This window comes from Erigeron canadensis, chromosome 1, assembly GCF_010389155.1.
Source record: "Erigeron canadensis isolate Cc75 chromosome 1, C_canadensis_v1, whole genome shotgun sequence".
NCBI lineage: Eukaryota > Viridiplantae > Streptophyta > Magnoliopsida > Asterales > Asteraceae > Erigeron > Erigeron canadensis.
Genome location: NC_057761.1, coordinates 37,806,676 through 37,827,840, shown reverse-complemented (window position 1 = coordinate 37,827,840; position 21,165 = coordinate 37,806,676). Strand labels below are relative to the sequence as shown.

Below are 21,165 nucleotides of genomic sequence, written 5' to 3'. Positions count from 1 at the left end.
ATAAAAAAGAACTCAAGAACCATTCTGAACCACACATTTATTTCCCCCTTTAATTAAATAACTAAAATTCACCCAAATCATTCAAAATGTTTTATCTCACAAACCGTAAATCGTTAGACGAAACAAAAAACATGGATAGTCTTAAAATTTCGTCATCTTTCATTAGAGATCCAATTCGATATACTTTTGACGACTTTTTAATTTTCATTTTTTTTCTTCTTGTACTTGTGTACCTACACATGTGTAGGATCATTGTTTTCACATGTAAATTAGTAATGAACATATGTACACAACAATGAAGGTTAAGGGAGAAGCCCGTCAATCCATGGCGGAGCCATGGTGGCTAAGTGCGGAGCCTGTCAGTCCATGACGGAGCCATAACGGCTAAGGGCGGAGCCCGTTAGATAGATCACCCATCAACAGTCACCCCCTATGACCTATCATTCTCTATGACATATCACACTATGACCTATCTCCGCCATCTTTTTTCTTAACCCCTCACACACCCTTTTTTGGAGGGAAATTAAAATACATGGCGGTCAATGAAATATCTTTTATATCTTTTAAGGCCTGAGAGCAAAATACAACGTACACTTGGTTAGTTATGTATTAAAAACTACTACCAATGTGGTTTATTCGACAGACTTTTCAATTTTTTTTTGATGTTCGTAGTCATTGTGGTAACCGAGTATCGGAAAATTTGGTTGTTGCTAAGTTGATATTAGTACACAGAAAGGTCAGCAAGTACAACGTAGGACTACATTGGTATTTATGAATTTGTCGAGAACTTGATATATAGAGGCAGGGGTGAAGCTATAAAATTATCATTAGAGGGACAAACTTGAAGCACTAAACATGTAAAACAAAGAAACCTTTTAAAGGGACAGGTCTTAATCTTATTGCTGTAAAACTAGTGCAAATATTTTTGGGGTCAACGTATTAACTATTTGACGTCAAAGTCAACATTGCTGATTTATATTTGAACAGGGATGTTTATGATTATGTGGAAATCGATAATTCTGTTTTCTTTTGCTAGTAATCAAATTGTATAAGCATAATCGTTACTTGGCCTGCTCGAGACTTTATCTCCAGTACATGAATTTTTCTGATGGATATATGCATTATTGGCAGGTGGACAAGATACCACTTATATATGATTCGGAACAACAGTATTTCACTTCTTTTGTTAATCCTTTGCTTGAGGAAACACGTGCTGAACTAGCTTGCTCTATGGAGATCATACATAGATATCCATCTGCTCACGTTCTCTCTATTCACGAGGCCAGGCACGATGGAAAAGCTGTGTATGATGTTAAAGTTGGTCCCTGGAGAAACAGATCTTTTGAACGTGGCAAGCTGCCTTACCAGACATTACCTGGTGATCTTCTCATTTTCATGAATGGAAAAGCAGAAACTGTTTCTGATTTGCAACGAATAGGAAGAACATGGGCTTTTTCATTAGTTAGCAAAATCACAGCAAATGATAATGAAGATGATTTTGAAGCTACACCATCACGATTTACAGTTAAAACTTCACAACCTCTTAAATTCCAAGATGGGATGTTTGTCGTTTTCCTAAATAATATCAAAATCCAGACCAGGATTTGGGATTCATTGCACATGAATGGAAATCTAAATATCATTAAAGCGGTTCTTGGCCCTGATTCTATGGTAAGTTGCTGCATCGAAAATTCGTTTCGGCTAGTAATAATATAATTTTTATCTATTAATAACTTATATGTTGTCTACAGGTTAAGGAGAATTGCAATACTTGTTCTTTTGATTTCAATAGTCTTTATTCTCAAAATAGAAATGTGTTGGATAAGCTAAACGAATCACAAAGAGCAGCAGTTATGGTGTCCCTTGTTAAAACAGAATGTTGTCACCATTCATATGTGGAACAAATACGGGGACCACCTGGAACAGGAAAAACAACAACAGTTAGTGTTTTGCTATTCATTCTCATGCAAATGAACCGTAGGACTCTTACTTGTGCACCTACAAATGTTGCTCTATTGCAATTAGCTTCAAGAGTGCTAAATTTGGTTAAGGAATCATTTAAAACTACAACTGCAAATGGTGATTCCTTTTGTTCTTTCGGAGACATTCTTTTATTTGGCAGCGAGGAGCAGTTAAAAGTTGGTGCAGAGATGGAAGATATATATTTGGAGCATCGGGTCGAAAGGCTTACAGAGTGCCTTGGGTCTTCTACCGGTTGGAAGCATTGCATCAGGTCTATGAATGATTTACTTGAAAATTGTGTATCTCAGTATTATGTCTTTCTAGATAACGAGTTGTTCAAAGAAACCCAAATGGCAAATGAAAATCAAAATCAAAATGAATGTAAAACTAACAAGTTGCAAGTAAAATCATTCCTTGAGTTTATGCAAGATCGATTCAGTTCTTCTGTAACGACACTTAGAAGATGCATTCTTACATTGTTGACTCATGTCCCAATAAGTTTCATGAAGGAATACATTTTGTATAGCATGATACATCTTTTGGATAACTTAAGTTCATTTGAATCATTGTTGTTTGAAGAAAACTTGGTTTCAGAAGAACTCGAGCACCTCTTCACATCTAAACCGTTTCCTAATGAGTCGGAGGATATGTCGGCGATTAATTATGTAAGAGCTGTGTCTATATTCGTTCTAAGAGATTTGCAGATATCTCTTGAAGCACTAGGTCTTCCAGATGATGCAAAAAGACATGTACTAGTGGACTTTTGTTTCGAAAGAGCTTCTCTAGTATTTTGCACGACATTGAGTTCCTACAAGTTGCATATGGTTCCAATGAAGCCTTTGAACATTTTGGTCATAGATGAAGCTGCACAGTTAAAGGAGGCGGAGTCCACTATTCCTCTTCAACTTCCTGGGATGAAGCATGCTATTCTCATTGGAGATGAGTGCCAATTACCTGCAATGGTTACAAGCAATGTATGTTTTTAACGATTTTTTCTACCAACTATTGTTATTCTTTGTCTTCTTCATTTAATCTTATTGAATGGTTGTGGACAGGTATGTTTTGAATCTGGATTTGGACGGAGCTTATTTGAGAGACTGAGTTCTTTAGGCCATTCTCGGCATCTACTAAATGTTCAGTATAGAATGCATCCTTCGATCAGTTTCTTCCCTAATTGGAGGTTCTATCAAAATCAGATCCTTGATGCCGAAAATGTGTTAAGTGAAAGTTATGAAAAGCAATATCTCTCAGGACCAATGTTTGGTTCATATTCATTTATAAATATTGTTGGAGGAAAAGAAGAAAAGGATGATAATGGACAGAGCAAAAGAAATATGGTTGAGGTGGCTGTCGTGATTAAGATACTACAAAATCTCTATAAAGGTGTGGAAATTAGTCATATTCTTTGTAGGAACACTAGAAGCATAAGTTACCTCTTGATATAATTTAATATTATATACACCTTTTTCTATTCTTTGTTTTCCGGCATACATATAATCTCTCTTCTTTGATATTTATAGCATGGAAAGACTTGAAGAAGAATCTTACTATAGGTGTTGTATCTCCTTATGCTGCCCAAGTTGTTATGATTCAAGAAAAACTTGCTCACAAGTATGAGAAACTTGATGGATTTTCAGTAAAGGTGAAATCAATTGACGACTTTCAGGGTGGGGAAGAAGATATTATTATTTTATCGACAGTCAGATCTAATAGCCGTGGATCTGTTGGAGTCATGTATTGTCCGCAAATGGCTAATGTTGCCCTCACCAGAGCAAGGTATGGAAATTATCTAAGATGCCGAAAATATTCATTTTCTATCAGTTTAAAAGCTATGCCTGAGAATGTGTATGTTATGTCTTCAATATTTGTCCAGACATTGTCTATGGATATTGGGAAATGAAAGAACTCTGACTAAGAGTGTATCTGTATGGGAAGAATTGGTTTATGATGCAAGAAATCGCCATTGTTTTTTTGATGTTGATTCTGATGAATGCTTGAAGATGACAGTTATAAATACAAAGAAAGAGCTAGAGCAACTCGATGATCTACTTAACGAGAATAGTATCCTTTTTAAACATGCAAAATGGAAGGTATTGTTGATAAATACTTCACCGAAATATGTTAATATGCAATATTCTACTATTGCTCATCGTTTTGTTGCTCGTCATGCTATTAGGTCCTGTTCAGCGACGACTTCAGAAGATCATTTGGAAAGCTGACTACTGCTCGATCAAAGAAGCTTGTTTTAAATCTTTTATTGAGACTCTCTAGTGGCTGGCGGCCCAAAAACCGGAGCGTAGACTTGCATTGTGAAAAATCCTCACATATTTTGAAACAATTTAAAGTTGCAGGGTTATATGTTATGTGCACAATTGACGTCATTATGGAATTCAATTATGTACAAGTTTTGAAGGTTTGGGATATATTACCTTTTGAAGAGATTCCAAAACTCACAAAGCGTCTTGAGAACATATTTTCTGCATACACGGATGATTATATTGATCGCTGTACTGAAAAATGTGTGGAGGGGTAAGCTCATTTTCGAATGGGTCAATATGGTTTACCTTTTATCTCAAACTGGTCATGTAAAACATTAAAAGAAACTAGTCCGAAGGGAAACTTGTCGAATGGGTTGAATGGGTTGGAAGTCTCCCAAAGTTTTATTTAATGATGAAAACAACTTTCTTAAGTTTTCTATTCAACAATTCATTTATTACAATAATAATACGAGTACCTTGTTTTTGATATCTGAATTTTAACTCAGACAGAAATTTAATGTTTTTATTTATGTTGTTCAGGAATTTGGAAGTTCCTAAGAGCTGGATAGCATCTGAAGAAATTATACGATTTTGTTTTGTAAGGAATACTGAACCAAGCTCTCGTGATGGTAAAAGTCATGTTGAAAACTCAAAAGTGAATGAAAGCTTGTTGCTTATGAAGTTCTACCCCTTGTCAGATGGGGTGGTGAAACATTTGCTGTCAGATAAAGAACAACTTGATCTACCCATGCAAGTCAGTGATGAACAAATGGAGATTATACTATTTTCCAAAAGTTCTTTCATAATTGGGCGTTCAGGAACCGGAAAAACCACTATATTGACTATGAAGTTGTTCCAAAATGAACAGTCTTTTTATGTTGCTTCTGAAGGGATTTATGAAAGGGAGAGGAATAGTATCAGTGATTCAAAAGTTGTTGATGAATCTAAAGGTAGAAAACCAAGTGTTCTCCGCCAACTCTTTGTGACGGTCAGCCCAAATTTGTGTCATGTTGTGAAGCAACATGTTTCCCACCTTACAAGGTGTGCACATACTTGTTTCTTTATCCCTTTTTTTTATTGCATTCGTTCCATTTTCTGACTTTAAGCTTTTGTTGTGTTTGACAGTATATCATGTAATGGGAATACATCATTAGAGGTCAATCTTGATGATCCCGACTTGATATCAGAATTCAGTGATATCGCAGACACATTTATTGACATTCCAGTGAAAAATTACCCCCTTTTTATAACATTTCATAAATTTCTAATGATGTTGGATGGCACATTGGGAAATTCTTTCTTTGAAAGGTTTTCAAAGGCAAGAGAAGCTTATCATGGTAACCATACAAGTTCAAGATCCGTCGCATTGCAAAAAATTTTAAGACTAAGCGAGGTTACATATGAGAGATTTTGTACACTTTACTGGCCTCACTTTAACACAAGTCTAACGAAGAAACTTGATCCCTCTAGAGTGTTCACAGAAATTATATCGCACATAAAAGGAGGCTTGCATGCAGGGGAATGCAGTGACGGAAAACTAACTTATGAGGGTTACTGTTTATTGGCTGAAAGTCGTTCTTCCACTTTAACAAAACAGAAAAGAGAAAGTATTTACTACCTTTTTCAAGCATATGAGAAGATGAAAAGTGAGCGAGGTGAATTTGATTTGGGTGATTTAGTGAGTGACCTCCATCAACGACTTAGAAATGGGCGTTATGAAGGTGACATTATTGATTTTGTGTATATTGATGAAGTTCAAGATCTTAGTATGAGGCAGATTTCCCTTTTCAAATATATATGCCAAAATGTCGATGAGGGCTTTATCTTTGCGGGTGACACTGCACAAACCATTGCCAGAGGGATTGATTTTAGATTCCAGGATATACGGTCTCTGTTCTATAAAGAGTTTTTAACTGGGAGAGTAACTGGAAAACAAGAAAAAGCTCTTGTATCTGAGGTTTTCCAACTCAAACAGAACTTTCGAACTCATGCCGGTGTCCTTGAGTTAGCCCAGAGTGTTATTGACATTCTTTACTGTTACTTTGTTCACTCAATTGATATCTTGGAGCCCGAGACTTGTCTTATATCTGGTGAAGCACCTGTTTTGCTTGAGTCTAGTGATAATGAAAATGCAATTGTGACGATCTTTGGGGGTAGTGGAAGTGGTGGAGAAATAGTCAGCTTTGGGGCCGATCAAGTGATATTGGTGCGTGATGATTGTGCTAAGATTGAGATTTCAGAATATGTTGGAAAGAATGCACTTGTTCTCTCCATACTGGAGTGTAAAGGCCTTGAATTTCAGGTGAGTGACGAAATCATTTCCTTTATTGAAGTTTTGTCTCAAAGATTATTAATATTTTTCGTGATTTTTAGGATGTATTGCTCTACAACTTTTTCGGGACATCCCCTTTGAAAGACCAGTGGAGAGTAATATACGGATACATGAAGGAACGGGATTGGCTTGATGAGAAACTTCCTCAATCTTTCCCTACATTCAGTGAGGCAAGACATAGTGTCTTGTGCTCTGAATTAAAACAGTTATATGTGGCTATAACTCGAACGAGGCAAAGACTGTGGTTATGTGAGAATAAAGAGGAGCTCTCCAAGCCAATGTTTGATTACTGGAAAAGAAAGGGCCTCGTTCAGATAAGACAGCTGGATTCTTCAGTTGCACAAGCTATGCAGGTGTCAAGCAGCCCTCAGGAGTGGTGGGAGCGTGGTAAAAAGGTTAGTATAAATATTTTGTAGCTACTTTTCGTGTCTTTTTATCAACTTCTCTAACATGCTTTCGTGATGTTTTCAGCTTTTTTATGAAAAGAATTTTGTGATGGCAACAATGTGCTTTGAAAGAGCCGGTAAGACTGTGTGGGAGAAATTGGCAAAGGCTTCTGGCCTCAGAGCATCTGCTGATCAAATGCGGGTAACAAATCCTGAAGCTTATCTAGGTTATCTTAGAGAAGCAGCGGGAATGTTTGAGTCGATTGAGAAATTCGAGTCAGCTGCTTCTTGTTATTGTGATCTCGGGGAGTATGAAAGAGCGGGTAACTTCTTTTTTTCCCCATAACTATTTGTTTGAATAGAGGCTCTAAGATGGATCAGGTTTAATTGGTTCTATTTTGTGTACTCGTTCTATTGTCTACTTTGCATGACTTTCAACCCGTTTGACCCCATTCCTGCTTTAGCTAAACGTTTTCAAATGCCCTTTTAAGATAAAATACAACCCAAATCAATATATTTATAATTGCTACCTATAAATTTTGTTCTTACAAGATCAGTTGAACAGTTGTTGAATCAGCCTCTGGGTTATAAAGATCAGTTGAACTCTTTTCTATGTGCAGGAAAAATTTATTTGTACAAGTGTGGAAAGATTGATGCAGCAGTAGAGTGTTTCACTTCAGCAGGATGTTATAGCGATGCAGCTGAAGCCTATGCTAAAGGAGATCAATTCTCGAATTGTCTGTCAGCTTGCAAGAAAGGAAAACTGTTTGATAAAGGCATGCAGTATATAGAATACTGGAAAGAGCATGTGGATGTTAAAAGTAAAGAACTAGAACAAATTGAGCAAGAATTCTTGGAGAGTTGTGCTTTGGAGTACCATGAACAGAATGATCCCAAATCCATGATGAAATTTGTTAGAGCTTTTTGTTCTATGGAGTCAAAGCGTGTGTTCTTGAGGTCCTTAGGCTGCCTTGATGACCTTTTGTTGCTGGAAGAAGAATCCAGTCTTTTTCTTGATGCTGTTGAACTAGCGAGGTCAAGGGGGGATGTTATAAAAGAGGCTGATCTCTTTGAGAAGGCTGGACAGTTTAAGGAAGCAACGGTATTGTTACTTTGGTATATGTTTTTTGGCTCGTTATGGGGTGATGGAAACAGAGGTTGGCCGTTAAAGCAGTTCTCGCAGAAGGAAGAACTTTGTAGAAAAGCAAAGTCACTTGCTAAAATGGACTCAGATTCTTTTTATGATTTGACATGTAATGAAATTGAAGTGCTTTCTGATCGGCACAGTAACTTGACAGAGATGAATAAGCATTTACACAATTCCCAGAACAATAATAGTCTTCGGGGAGAAATCTTGGCGATTAGAAAGATCTTGGACTCTCATTTGCATTTGAATTCTTCAAGTTTCGTCTGGGAAGATGAACTACCTATTGATATTAATAAGCACTGTGATGAGAAGATTTCTGAGAACCGAGTTTCTGTTAGAACTCTGGTTTTTTATTGGAATGTGTGGAAGCAGAATGTTGTGGATATATTTTTAAGTCTTGGAAGTCTTGAAAACGAAGAATTATATAAACACAAAGATCAAATTGAGTTCAGTTTGAACTACTTTGGGGTGCGGAAACAGTGCTTGGAAGGCAAAATGGTTTACTTGTTAGTCAACAAGGATGCTGATTGGGTAAGAAACAATGGTGAAAATGGGCTTCACAGCGACGGAAAGTATCTAACTATAGACATCAGACAGTTGGTTTGTGTTATTCGGTCTTATTGGCAGTCAGAATTAGTTTCCGTGGGTATGAAGGTACTTGAAACTCTTGTTACACTCCGTAAGTCAAGATTAAATGGTTCAGCATTTCATCAAAGCACGTCTCTCCTACACATGTTTGAAGTTTCCAAGTTTCTTTTAAATTGCCAACATCTTAGCCTCACTTCTCCTTGTAAAAAGAAACTTCATATATTCCTTGGGATCTCTGCTACTTATTTTGATCTTGTGTTTCCATTAGACTGGCGGAAATCAGTATCTAAGGAATTGATTTCTCTAAGAGACACTAATCTTTCAGCAAACTTGCTTGTTGATATTATCCTACAAAGTTTTGACACCAAGGGTGACATTACCTATTGGACAATTGGGAGGATAATGATGATATGTCTTACTTATGGAAAACAGCTAGGAATCGACCATATGGTTGTGAAGGGGTTTCAGTCATTTCCCGCATGGAAGTCATTTGCTATGAAATTTTTTTCTGGTCGTTTGAAACATGCCCATGTTGCTCTACAACTCCAGTCTGTTTTGGAAGATACTCTTGACCGCGAGTGGAGGCGTCCTGGCCCCATATATATAAACAGTGGCTCCATATCTATTCACAGTATTGTTTATTTCTTGGACAGTATTGTTTTCCACATGTTTATCTCTTCAGGGATTTTTTTAACGACAAGATCTTCTCTTGTCGGATGGCTTGCACAATTTCCCTCAACTGCTACTCCAAGTACAGAAGCGCTCAATCACCTTAATGATAATGTTGTATACTTTATTGTTGATTTAGTTCAAGAAATTCTTTTCAGTAAAGACTGCTCATTATCTTGGATTCAAAAATCAAAGATTGATCCCTCTTATTACCATCCAATTTTAGCTTTGAAGCTGGCGATGTTAATAAGTTTATTTGAGCTGCAAGCAGAAGATAATTCTAGACTCCTTGCTAGTATGTTGCTTGGGAGTGAGAATATTGCTCATTTGCTTCCACCGAAGTTTGTATATTGTCTTCTAAGGACCAGGAAGGATCGTAATTTGAACTTATCTGTAGATGCGGTTGCACAAGCTTTTCTATATGTAGAGGATCCTCTCCTGATTGTTAGTTCCAAAGGTAAGATTGAGACTGATGATACTTGTGCTATATTTGTGGACTTTACAAAATCTAAAGAGGAGATACTGAACATAGTGTTGGCTAAGAAAACCATGCCTCGTGACTATCAACTTCTTGAGAACTTTGGTGTCGAATTTCCTTTACCTAGTGGGCCAATTCCCGAGTATCTGTTGTCTCCGGCTTCTAACACTTCATCAGAAGATAACCCGAACATGATGAATTATGTATCAGAGAGCAGCAACACAACTGAGGCTCATCAGTTGAGGAATTATTTAAAGGAATTAGGTGCTGAAGTTAGCGATGGAGGTGGTAACACTCGGGATGTGAATAACAAGAAGGGGAAAGGTAAAAATGGGAAGAAGGGTAAAAGAAATGGCCAGACTTCCTCAAACAATGGTGATCTTCATCCACTTACCATGATGGCACCCGAATTGCTACCAGCTTATCTTAAAAACATTGCTAATTTCATAAATGAGAACAAAGGAGAGTCATTGAGTTCATCATCTGCTATAGCCTTGATAAATGTAAGTACTTACGGTGTTTGTAGCTCTATATATATATGATACCTTTTGATATTAGTATTTTACGTTCTGTTTTCAGAAAAAATCTGAAATGATTTTGCACGGAATGGAGGCTAGTATTGAGGATTATAAATTCCGCGCGAAAGAATGTAGAACGAAGCATGTAAACTTAAAGATTTGTGAGGTGCTTCGTTGTGATGTTAAAATGAGGTTAGGCTTTGCTATATATCAAGAAGTAGCTCATTATGTCTTAAAACTAATCTAAACTGAAGTCCTTATTGAGAAACCATTACCATATGGATCTGATGTATTTAATTACCTAAACTATATACGTTTAGAAACTATGTAAATTCTTTTTTTTTTTTTGTTGGTTGTCTTAATCCTTTTCAGCATAAAAGAGGAGTATCTGCAACTGATCTTGGAGAAGCTGCTGGAAAATGGTTTGATAAAGCTAGATCCCACGACTCAGGAATCAAAGGGTGGGCAAATGGCAGTTTCAGGGAGCAGCAGTACCACTGAGGTTATAGAAACACAAACAGAAGACCTGAAGACCAAGAAAGGGAAGGGAAAGAAGGGTAAAAAGATATGACGGGTTTGTATGGCTTGTTTATTCTGCTTTGTAATATGTAATGGAAACTGCTTTCAAACTGTTTCTGAGCACTAGTCCTCTTTTCGGTATCAACGGAGGGGCAGAATTGTTACCATATAGATGCAGTGAATTATTCCGGGACATTTTCAATGGTAGCTAGCTACTTTGATGATATATCACTGTCCCTTTTGGCTTTTCTTTTGTTTGTTTTTTTGTTGCAACGAAAATACTACTCAATTAAAATGAAGTGGAAAAGGTGGTCGACAATGGGGTATATATAAGGGAGTGTAATGCTCGCCTTAAATGGTATAAGGTGTGTGTGTATATATGCTTCAGTTAATCACTACAGGAAGTCGGTATATATGTGTACGTTATGCTTTATATATATATATATATATAGAGAGAGAGAGAGAGAGAGAGTCTATAAAATGAAATGTGATAGATTTCTGTATGCAGGTGGGTTGGGAGGAATATTTGGATTTTGGAAGCTAGAAATTTGAAAAGGTCTTCTGGCTTCACACGCTTGTTGACTCTGGGTTGTACTTTTTATATTTGGTCATTTGGTGGCTCAAAAGATGCAAGTTATTTTTCAAAAACTTTGATTTTGATGTGTCTGCTTTCTTTATTTAACATGTATTATTGAAGCATACAATGATTAGAAAAATTACAAATTAAAACTACTTCTCGAGTTAATAACTTTTGTTTTAAAAAGTTGTATATTACACAATAATAATATAATATGCTTATACTTTTTCAAATAGCACTAGTGGTACTTATTTTAATTATTTTAAAAGTTGTATGCCAACATACCACCCTTTAATTAGTTATGTTGATAAAGTTTGTTTTAAGGAATATGTTGTATCTTATTTGATAATAGAGTTAATTATTGAAATGGTACCTAACGTTTGCGTTATATTATTGGTTTTATACATTTCCTTTCGAATTTACGCTGATCATACCCAACGTAAGCAAATCTCCACTCGGACCATACTGGAGGCCAACGCCGTCAAGTGGTTGTTAAAACCTCCCCCACGTGATTTGCACGTGAGGGGTAAATATGTAATATCGCGTTTCTTAATTACTTAAATGGTACCTAACGTTTGCACGATATTGCTGGTTTCATACCTAATGTTTCTTAATTACTTAAATGGAACCTAATATTTGGTTATTAATTTTTTTTTTGTTTTTTATTTTGAAAGGTGAATTCCGCTTTAAGCCAATGTATTAAAAATTGGTATTTTAGTCATACTGGTGTGGAAAAATTTATGGTATTATCGGTATTACCGAAAATACCGGCCGATACGACTATTTTTAATTTGTTTTATTTTTCTTTTATGAAAATTTTTCAAAAATTGTTACAATTTAACGAAAATAGTCAAACTGTACTTATAATCCACTGAAAAATAATACCAAATAGGTCTTTCATAACAAAATATAAGTTTAAAATTCACAAATAACCAAAAATAACAATATAGTATCATAAAAATAATTTTTAAAAAAATTCAGATTTTCTTCTTTGAAAATATTGGGAATACCGCAACGGTAATACCAGAAATATCTAGGAATACTAGAAATATCGGCTAATATTTACCGAAACATTGCTTATAAGTGAATTTTTATGACAACCGTCATCTGAGCGTACTTTCCTGAATTACTTTTCTGGTCACTTTTAGTTGTTTTGTTTATGTACGTCGTTAAACTTTAAGATTTTATCATGGAATAAATGGATTTGTGTTTATTTCGGATTTTGTGAGCACTTAGACTTTAGAAAGATTGTACGTGGACTCGAGAACAGGAGGAATACTAGTTGTCTTGTGGAAAAGTCAAATTAAGTAAAATACTTAAAATTAAATCAATTAAAGATTTAATAAGTAAAAATAGACATGTTTATATCCGTTAGAAAGCTATTGAAAAGTTACAATCAAATATGTCGACAAAATGAATTGACGGGTCTCGGGTTTTCTTAAATTGTCGGGTCAAACGACTTATTAGAAAGTCAAAGGGGTGAGGCAAGGGAGTCTAAGACCTAACAAAACCCTAACCCTAGCCTACACACCCCTCCCCCCCCCCTCTCTCATTCTCACAAACCTTTCTCCCTCTCTTCTCTCTCTCTATTCTCAGCCGCCCCCCCCCTTCTCTTCTCCCTCTCTCTTTTGCAGCCGACCACCACGCACCACCATTAAATCTTCATCTCTCCTTCACTTTTCTTTTAGATTTGGGTAAGTTTTGGTTAAATCGATGCACTGTGATGTTTGATCATCTCGAGAATCATGAATTTCATACCCTTTATGTATGAATCGGCTATGGATGCATATATATATATATCCGAAAAATCTTCACATCTATAGCCACAAATCGATCTTTGAATGTATATATATGTAAATCGGTTATATTTCTTTTCCCTTAAAATCCGAAAATCTTACAAATATATGTATTTAAAACCGTTTTTCTTGAGATTTGCTCATATATATATATATTTTTCGGATTGTGTTTGAGTATTTATAACTTCAAATCCGATTTCTTTGACAAAAGATATATGATTTCGGTTGTATATGAGTATATGTATATGTATATATATGCGAAATCCTTTAAATCCGAGATATTTGAGCCAAATACCTTTGAGATCCGAAATCTCTTCATAAATATAGATGTATTTCGGTTGTCTAAGTGTTTATGTGTAACCATGGATCCGAAAACCCTTAGATCCGGAAACTTATACCCGAAATCCTTCAAGGTCTTAAAAGAAAAGACCCGAAATCATATTCTTGTTTAGAGTTGGTTTGTTTCCTTGTATTGGCGGCTCATACTTAATTATACAAATCGAAATCTTGTTTAATCCGAGTTTATATGTGTTGTTTTGGATGATTTCGGTTAGAACTTGAATAAATACAAAGGTTAATTGCGTTTTTGTCTTGGAAATTGATTATTGTTCATAGATCTACCCGGAAACTTGATTTATGGTCCGGTCAAAATCGGTCAAACGGCCGGTCAACGCCGGTCAAACTTGGTCAAAGGGCAGATTAGCATTTTTGTTTAAATTGATCATTTTGATAAAGTCAAAATCTGGGTTTGTATAAAATTTTGGTAAATTAGTTCAAAAGTTAAGTTTTTTTTAAATAAAGGTAAATTATATATTTTAATTAAAGTGATGCTTGTTTAAAGTTAAATCCAAATTTTTATAAACAATGAAATTAATATGGAAATATGTATATATAAATATATAAAGACTAAATTAATTAGTTATATATATACAAATACTAAATTGTTATGGACATATGTGTATATACATACAAGGATTTATTTAATATGGACTTATGACTATATGTATATATATGTCCAAGGACTTTATAAAGACGATACAAATCATACGACTTTTCAGACTTAACATATTTTATAATAACTTTCCATATAAATATATGACGAGATATAAACATTAAGAAGGTGTCATTCTTAAAAGAAGCTTTTCACGTGGACAATTTATAAGTACAATAAGGCTATTACAAATATTATGACATATGACGAGACAAAATGGCATTTCCTAAGACACTAGTATAAAACATGGACTTGTGCAATTAATTAAGTTCTTATGGAGTGAATTGTGAACAATGTAGGACTGTTGGGCAGATAGTGAGCTTGTTTCGAGTGTATCTGATTGTTCGTTGTTCTTGTTCGTTGACCTAGCGTATTTATACTTGTGCTGCTTTCAGGTGAGTTTCGTAGCCCTTCTTTTTACAAGTTTTGGGGTGGAAAGTATACTTATTTTCAAACAGTTTGTCGATTTCTGTTTTATGTTCAATATTGAGCCTGTGTGTATATGTAACACCCCGAGCTAGGCTCGAAATACTACCGAAAAGATATAGCGTATGCATGGGATTATCGTAGAACGTGAACTATATGAAAATTAAAGGGATTCGGTGAATCCATCATCAACAAACAAGTACATAAAGCATAATGCAGATAAGGGCAAATGAATCCTTGATCCATGTAAGACCAAGCCCAAACTCTAGCGCAAGCATCCATCAAGCATCACGTCTTGGATTCACAAGGTTACCTGAAAAGTGTACTACACAAGGTCAACACTAGGTTGGTGAGTTCGTAGGGGCAAATGACGAGGATCTAATGCCAAAGCCATTCACAATATGAACTAAGCTAATGAACAAGGAACACATTTAAAGTAAGTCCTTAAAAGGCGCAAGTACTCAATATAGGTTGGCTCGTAGCGCAACCTGGACCCACATGTATCCATTGCACAATCATACCATAACTAGAACACACATAATGCACAAGAACACAGAATGTCGACATCAACAAATATCCATCAAGTTCTAAAAAGCCAGACATGTCCATCAATGTCCCTCAATTGTTCTCATGTCATCCAATTGTCATCAAGTACGTATAGCACCCGTTTATTGCATATGCACACATTGTCCCTCTATTGTCATCGATATTGTCATCAAGTACATAAGTACCCGTTTAATGTCATCAAGTACATAAGTACCCGTTTAATGTCATCAAGTACGTAAGTACCCATTTATTTGTACATGCACACATTGTCCCTCTAATGTCATCGTTATTGTCATCAAGTACATAAGTACCCGTTTAATGTCATCAAGTACGTAAGTACCCGTTTATTTGTACATGCACACATTGTCCCTCTAATGTCATCGTTATTGTCATCAAGTACATAAGTACCCGTTTAATGTCATCAAGTACGTAAGTACCCGTTTATTTGTACATGCACACATTGTCCCTCTATTGTCATCGATATTGTCATCAAGTACATAAGTACCCGTTTAATGTCATCAAGTACATAAGTACCCGTTTAATGTCATCATGTCTATCATGTCCATCAACTCAACCATGCACAATGCACATACATTTCATACGACTTTACATTTAAGGAATCTTAGATGTTTGTATACAGGGTCACCCGCAACCTTCCCACCACATCTCCAACTCATTAAATGTATCATCGTCTTCCATGTATGTACAACTACCCTAATCATAAATAAATCAATCATACTCAAACAATACATAATCAATCAATGTCCATCAATGACCCTCACATATGTACTCACATAATGAACTACACAAGGTATTTAGAATACGCATAGTAAACAAGAACAAGCAATAATGATATCAAGAAGTATCTAACAAGTTCTATAATGCCCAACATGTCTATCAATGTCCCTCAATTGCACTCAATTACACGTAATGTACCTCATTGTACTCAATTGCGCGTAATGTACTTCATTGTACTCAATTGCACCATGACCATCAATGTCCACCCAGAAACAAACACTATGTGTATATACTTCGTATGATACTACTTTTGAAAGGCCTTTGATGCTTATATATAGGGTCACCCGCAGCCTTCCCACCACATCTCCAACCTTTCGAAGGTATTATCGTCTTCCATATATACACAACTAACCTAAAAGTCAACTAAACACGCACATACAATAATCATATAACAACCACGTATTTACACGTTAACAATTCCATCAATCAAACAATGTCATCACTTAAGACACTCAACATATGCACAATCAAGTCATGTCATCATCAAGGAAATCAAACGTATGCTCAATTGAACTATGTCATCAATCAAGGCAAGACATAATTGCACGAACAACAAGTTAACACACAAAGGTTGTACACTTTTCAGCCCGAATCTCAAACGAGTAGGGAGCTACGAACTCACCTTGATCGGCAATGGCAAGTTAATATCAAGCTACGAATGCCCAATGGTCGTCCAAAGTCCACAACCTAACAATATATGTCACAATACAAGACATGGTCAATACTAGTTATACCATACCACAATTTCCCCTAAAGATGTTTTATAAGTCATTCGAGAACGTTTAAATGACAAATGAAGAGTTTTGGTTAGACAAGGTTCAATGACTTAGCACCAAAATTCCACTTGAAAATCAAAGTGTTTAGAAATGTGTTTAACCAATTTTGTTAACCTTAGTATGTTAATATAAGACCAATAAACAAGTTTTGGATCATTAAAAGTCGACCGATAACCGAACAAAAAAGTTGAGGAAGGAACAGAAATACTGCGGCCGCTCGCAAGGTCGGCCGTGTGAGCGTCTGCAGTACGGGAAGAACTGGGCACATAGCACGACCACAAGCACGGTGCGTCTATCTGAGCGATCGTGCTCCGACTGGGCAGATTCTTGACTTCAAGATCGACTAAGGAAGCTCCAAGACACATTTTTATGCATAAATCACCATATTTTAACATCAAATCCTTGCTCAAATCCATTTTGACCCATGTCAAAACCCTAATTGAACCCTAATTCGTTTTGACCCGATTTGTGACCCGAATTTACTTGAAATCAACTAGAACAAGTTAATAAACATAAAATGATGATTTTGAGTCAAGTTTAACTTACCAAAACTTTCACTAAGTGATAAATTCGAATTTTGAGCTAAAAGAGAAGTTTCTTGCACTTTGATAACCCAAATCTTTGCTAGATGATAATGATAATGATAATAACCCTTGAATCTACTAACACTTTCACTAATAACAATGTTTGGATGCAAGAATTTTAGAGAGAGATATATGTGTTTGTTTGTGTGTGTTTTTCTTGCAAGAGAAAAGAAAGAGAGAAATGATAAGAAATGAAATGGGTGGAGGAGGAAATGGAAGGGGGGAGGCCGTCCTAAGTTCCAAAAAGGGTAGGCTCCCGCTCCGCCAAATTCAACGAATAGCAAATCGTCAATCCTTCAAATGCCAAAACGAACCCACAACATAACTTAACTTAATGACCTCGACTAACACATACGTCCCAAATTGCACGACAAATTGATCTATATGTACACATTGCACTTAATGAACTTCAAATTGCACTTGAACTATATTAACCAACTCGATAGTTAGTTAAATTGTACATATGGTCAAAAGGTCAGGAACCACGGTTGTTACAGTATAGAGTTACTTGTGCCATTAGACGTGCTTTGATCTTGTTGTATGTGTGTGATTATGTGGTTGTTTGTTGTGCTTTGGACGTACTTATTGTATGAGTTGAGACTTGAGACTTTGGACTAAGGCAGGTACCGTAAGGCCGGACTTTGAGATATTGAGGCATTTGGACTTATTATGGCGTAACTCTGCTCGTTATATATTGAACTATTACTTGTTTAGGCTTAAAAGAATCGACAAAAGACTTATTTCTTTTATTAGACTTTTGACATAAAACCTACGAACTCACCAACCTTTGTGTTGACACGTTTTAGTATACTTTTCAGGTGCTCAGGTTAATCAGGGGTAAAGACTGCTATGCTAGGCTAGACTTCGGAGATTAGTACTCCTTATTAATTGTCAGACTTTAAGGCTGCATGCCTTGGATTATTTCTTTATGGACTTGGTTGTAATAAGCTATTTTAGCACTGTTATGACTTTGAACTCATGTTTTTGGGAATGTATTTATTGTATTCTATTTCATTTAGCAGAATCTATGTAATTCCATGTCGTGCTGTACTTTTCATGACACCTCATGTTTCCGCCAACGGTGGGGTGTTACAATTTTGAGTAGATTATAAGTGTATAATTTTAAACTTAAACACGATATTACATATTTACCCCTCACGTGTAAGTCACATGGAGGGGTTTTTAACGGATACGTGACGGCGTTAGCCTCTAGTATGGTCTGAGTGGAGATTCGCATACGTTAGGTATGATCAACGTAATTTCGAAAGGAAAGATATGCAACCAGTAATATGGCACAAACGTTATGGACCATTTTAGTAATTAACTCTTGATAATATTATTAGGCGGCTGGTATCCCGACCACTTTTTTGGTAATTAAACCTGACTATTTGCAGCGATTATCGCTGCAAGTAGTGATGTTTTTGTCCATATCCAACTATTTGCAGCGATTACTGACAGAGGGTCCGCTATTTTTTGCCAGATTTGCCATTACAGACAGGGAGGCCCGCACTATTTTCAGCGACTATCACTGCAAATAGTATGTATGGTCTAGATACCAAAAATGTGTGGTTGGGATATGAATCCCGTATTATTATTCATATTGTCATAACATAATCATTGAACTAGATCATTTGTTATTATTATTACTATTAATATTATATCATAACATAATCATTATAAAGTTATCTGTTGTTATAATTGACTTTGTTTTTTAATAAAAAATAATAAATATGATTAATTTGATATGTCTCTAAACATGTCTAACAATCCAAAGCTGATATATAACAGGTCAAAAGCTAAGATTTGGAAAAATAATGAGCGGAACTAAATGTTTAGTATCTTTTCAAGTGTATGAAATTAATCACACATGTTATTTTTCCCTAAAATTGTTACTTGAAAAACCTTTTTTTTCCTTTTTGTATCTTTCGTATTTCATTTGTAATATAATTGAATATTGTTATATTAATGTTTAGCCTTTGTTTTTATGTAGTTTAATCAACATTTGTTCAAATTTTGATCAAACGTCGTTCGTTGTTGGTACGGTTTTAGTTGGATTGTTATCCAATAAATAATTGTTTGGACTAAAGCTTCTAGTTTGTAGTATTATAGTTTAACATAAAAGGACAACAAATTAATTTCATTTGATGAAATTTAACTAGGGAAATGATGTTTAGTTTTCTATAAACTCAGACTATTTTTCTTATTTTAGTAAGAAAAAAATAAAGTTATAAGCATAACTCGTAAACTTTGTAACATACTTAATTTCTTTTCGCAATAATGATCTAAAATAACAACTAGCATTATTATTTGTTTTTTAACCATAAATTAGCCAACGAACTTTTATAATATCTCTTCTTTTTAACAATTGTATGGCTCAAATACTGAAAAAAGATGAAATTAATTTTGTTAAACTAAGTATAACTACATGACATGCCATACTTCAGGTTGTAAACTCATGACAGTGATGTGAGATCTCTTGAAACCATGATAGGTTTTTTACTGTTAAATGAAAAATATCGAATCTATCCTTGTAATCTAATTTATACTAGCAATAACTTAATAACGCTTTGCCATAGGTTTCGATATTATAATTACACTATTGTTAAAAAGAACTAATTTTAAAAGTACTTTGAAGGTCAACCAGGGTTCGAAATATAATTAACGAAGGAAATTCAGAAGAGTTAGAATCTCACTTCTTACATTTGTATAATTAGATTATTTGGGGGTCTCCAAGATTCATGGTTTCATCCCAGACATGCATAGCCCGAGCTCTGCATATAACCCAATTAGATCTCACTAGGATGTTTCGGGTGCTAAGTATTAACTACTAACTCGCTGTTAAAAAATAATATATTTTTTGATTAACATAAACATACGTTAAAACAACATTATTGTTAATCGTCTATTGGTAAGTAAGTCTTGGATTTGGGAAGCTGAGGTGCAAGTTTAGAGGGCAAGGCTTTACTATGTTGTCGTGCTTTTAAACGGATTATTAAAGGTTTTTCCTCCTACTAGATATTGGGTGAAGACAATATCGACTTAAGGTTTTTGATGGTCTTAAATGAGATCAAATTTAGGGACATAGTTTATTAACTTATTAAAAAAAAAAAGATTTAGAGGGTTGATGTAAAAACTAATAAGGATGTTATTGCAATGCAAAATATAATGATAGCTTAAAATCTAAACACTACATCTAGTATCCGAAAAGTTAAAGCCTTATATTTTTTAAAGTGTTTAGTGTGAAACGGGTTAAAAGTTATAACACGTAAGAAAAAGAACTAATTGCATTTTTGGTCCCTGTGTTATCACACTTTTCACACGTTTGGTCCGAACTTTTAATTTGTTGCATTTTTTGTGCCAAAAGTGTCCATATTTTGCAAAAAATGGTCCAGTTTAACGATTTCGTCAATTATCAACCGTTAAGTGGATCATGTGCACCTCATGTGAGGGGCAATATCATCTTTTTACAGAGATCTGGACCAATTTTGCAACTTATTTCTAATATATATTTTTCTTTATTTCTTACTTTTTTTTTTGGTATTAGATTAGAAATCCCACATTAAAACTCTCACATTTGGGTATTAGAAAAACACAATGAAATAAAAGTAAAAAACAACACTAATATCTTATTCATCTTTTTCCAAACTATAAAAAAAAAAAATCAGAACTGAATCACCTTTCTTGCCAATCAAATATGAGATCTAAGCTAAATTTATACTTCTTCATATCATTACAAATGAAAATCATGATATGCGTACGTTACCACGAGATGGGCACCAGCGCAATATGGCGACAGTGGTGGCAACGGGTGATG

The 21,165-nt window shown here is 35.2% G+C and overlaps 2 protein-coding genes across 2 annotated transcripts; both read left to right on the top strand.

The window, feature by feature from the left end:
- The first annotated feature begins 325 nt into the window (after positions 1 to 325).
- On the top strand, positions 326 to 9,076 carry LOC122591730. Its single transcript, XM_043763979.1, has 13 exons — positions 326 to 358; positions 1,132 to 1,671; positions 1,752 to 2,936; positions 3,018 to 3,345; positions 3,483 to 3,738; positions 3,836 to 4,052; positions 4,139 to 4,491; positions 4,761 to 5,261; positions 5,346 to 6,522; positions 6,594 to 6,947; positions 7,024 to 7,261; positions 7,559 to 9,028; positions 9,072 to 9,076. The coding sequence occupies exons 1-13, from the start codon at positions 326 to 328 to the stop codon at positions 9,074 to 9,076; spliced, it is 6,657 nt and encodes a 2,218-aa protein (XP_043619914.1).
- LOC122597537 lies at positions 9,039 to 11,105 on the top strand. The gene is made up of 3 exons (XM_043770122.1): positions 9,039 to 10,323; positions 10,400 to 10,530; positions 10,711 to 11,105. Exons 1-3 carry the CDS (start codon positions 9,076 to 9,078, stop codon positions 10,907 to 10,909), a joined length of 1,578 nt encoding a protein of 525 aa, XP_043626057.1. The 5' UTR covers positions 9,039 to 9,075; the 3' UTR covers positions 10,910 to 11,105.
- Positions 11,106 to 21,165: the final 10,060 nt, after the last annotated feature.

Bases quoted from the DNA above. Each gene is read 5' to 3' on its own strand.
- LOC122591730 (XM_043763979.1), top strand. From the start codon at position 326: ATGGCGGAGCCATGGTGGCTAAGTGCGGAGCCT. The intron at 359-1,131 runs GTCAGTCCATGA...CATTATTGGCAG, and splicing joins GGTGGCTAAGTGCGGAGCCT to GTGGACAAGATACCACTTAT. The intron at 6,523-6,593 runs GTGAGTGACGAA...CGTGATTTTTAG, and splicing joins GTAAAGGCCTTGAATTTCAG to GATGTATTGCTCTACAACTT.
- LOC122597537 (XM_043770122.1), top strand. From the start codon at position 9,076: ATGATGATATGTCTTACTTATGGAAAACAGCTAGGAATCGACCATATG. The intron at 10,324-10,399 runs GTAAGTACTTAC...TTCTGTTTTCAG, and splicing joins CTGCTATAGCCTTGATAAAT to AAAAAATCTGAAATGATTTT. The intron at 10,531-10,710 runs GTTAGGCTTTGC...AATCCTTTTCAG, and splicing joins CGTTGTGATGTTAAAATGAG to CATAAAAGAGGAGTATCTGC.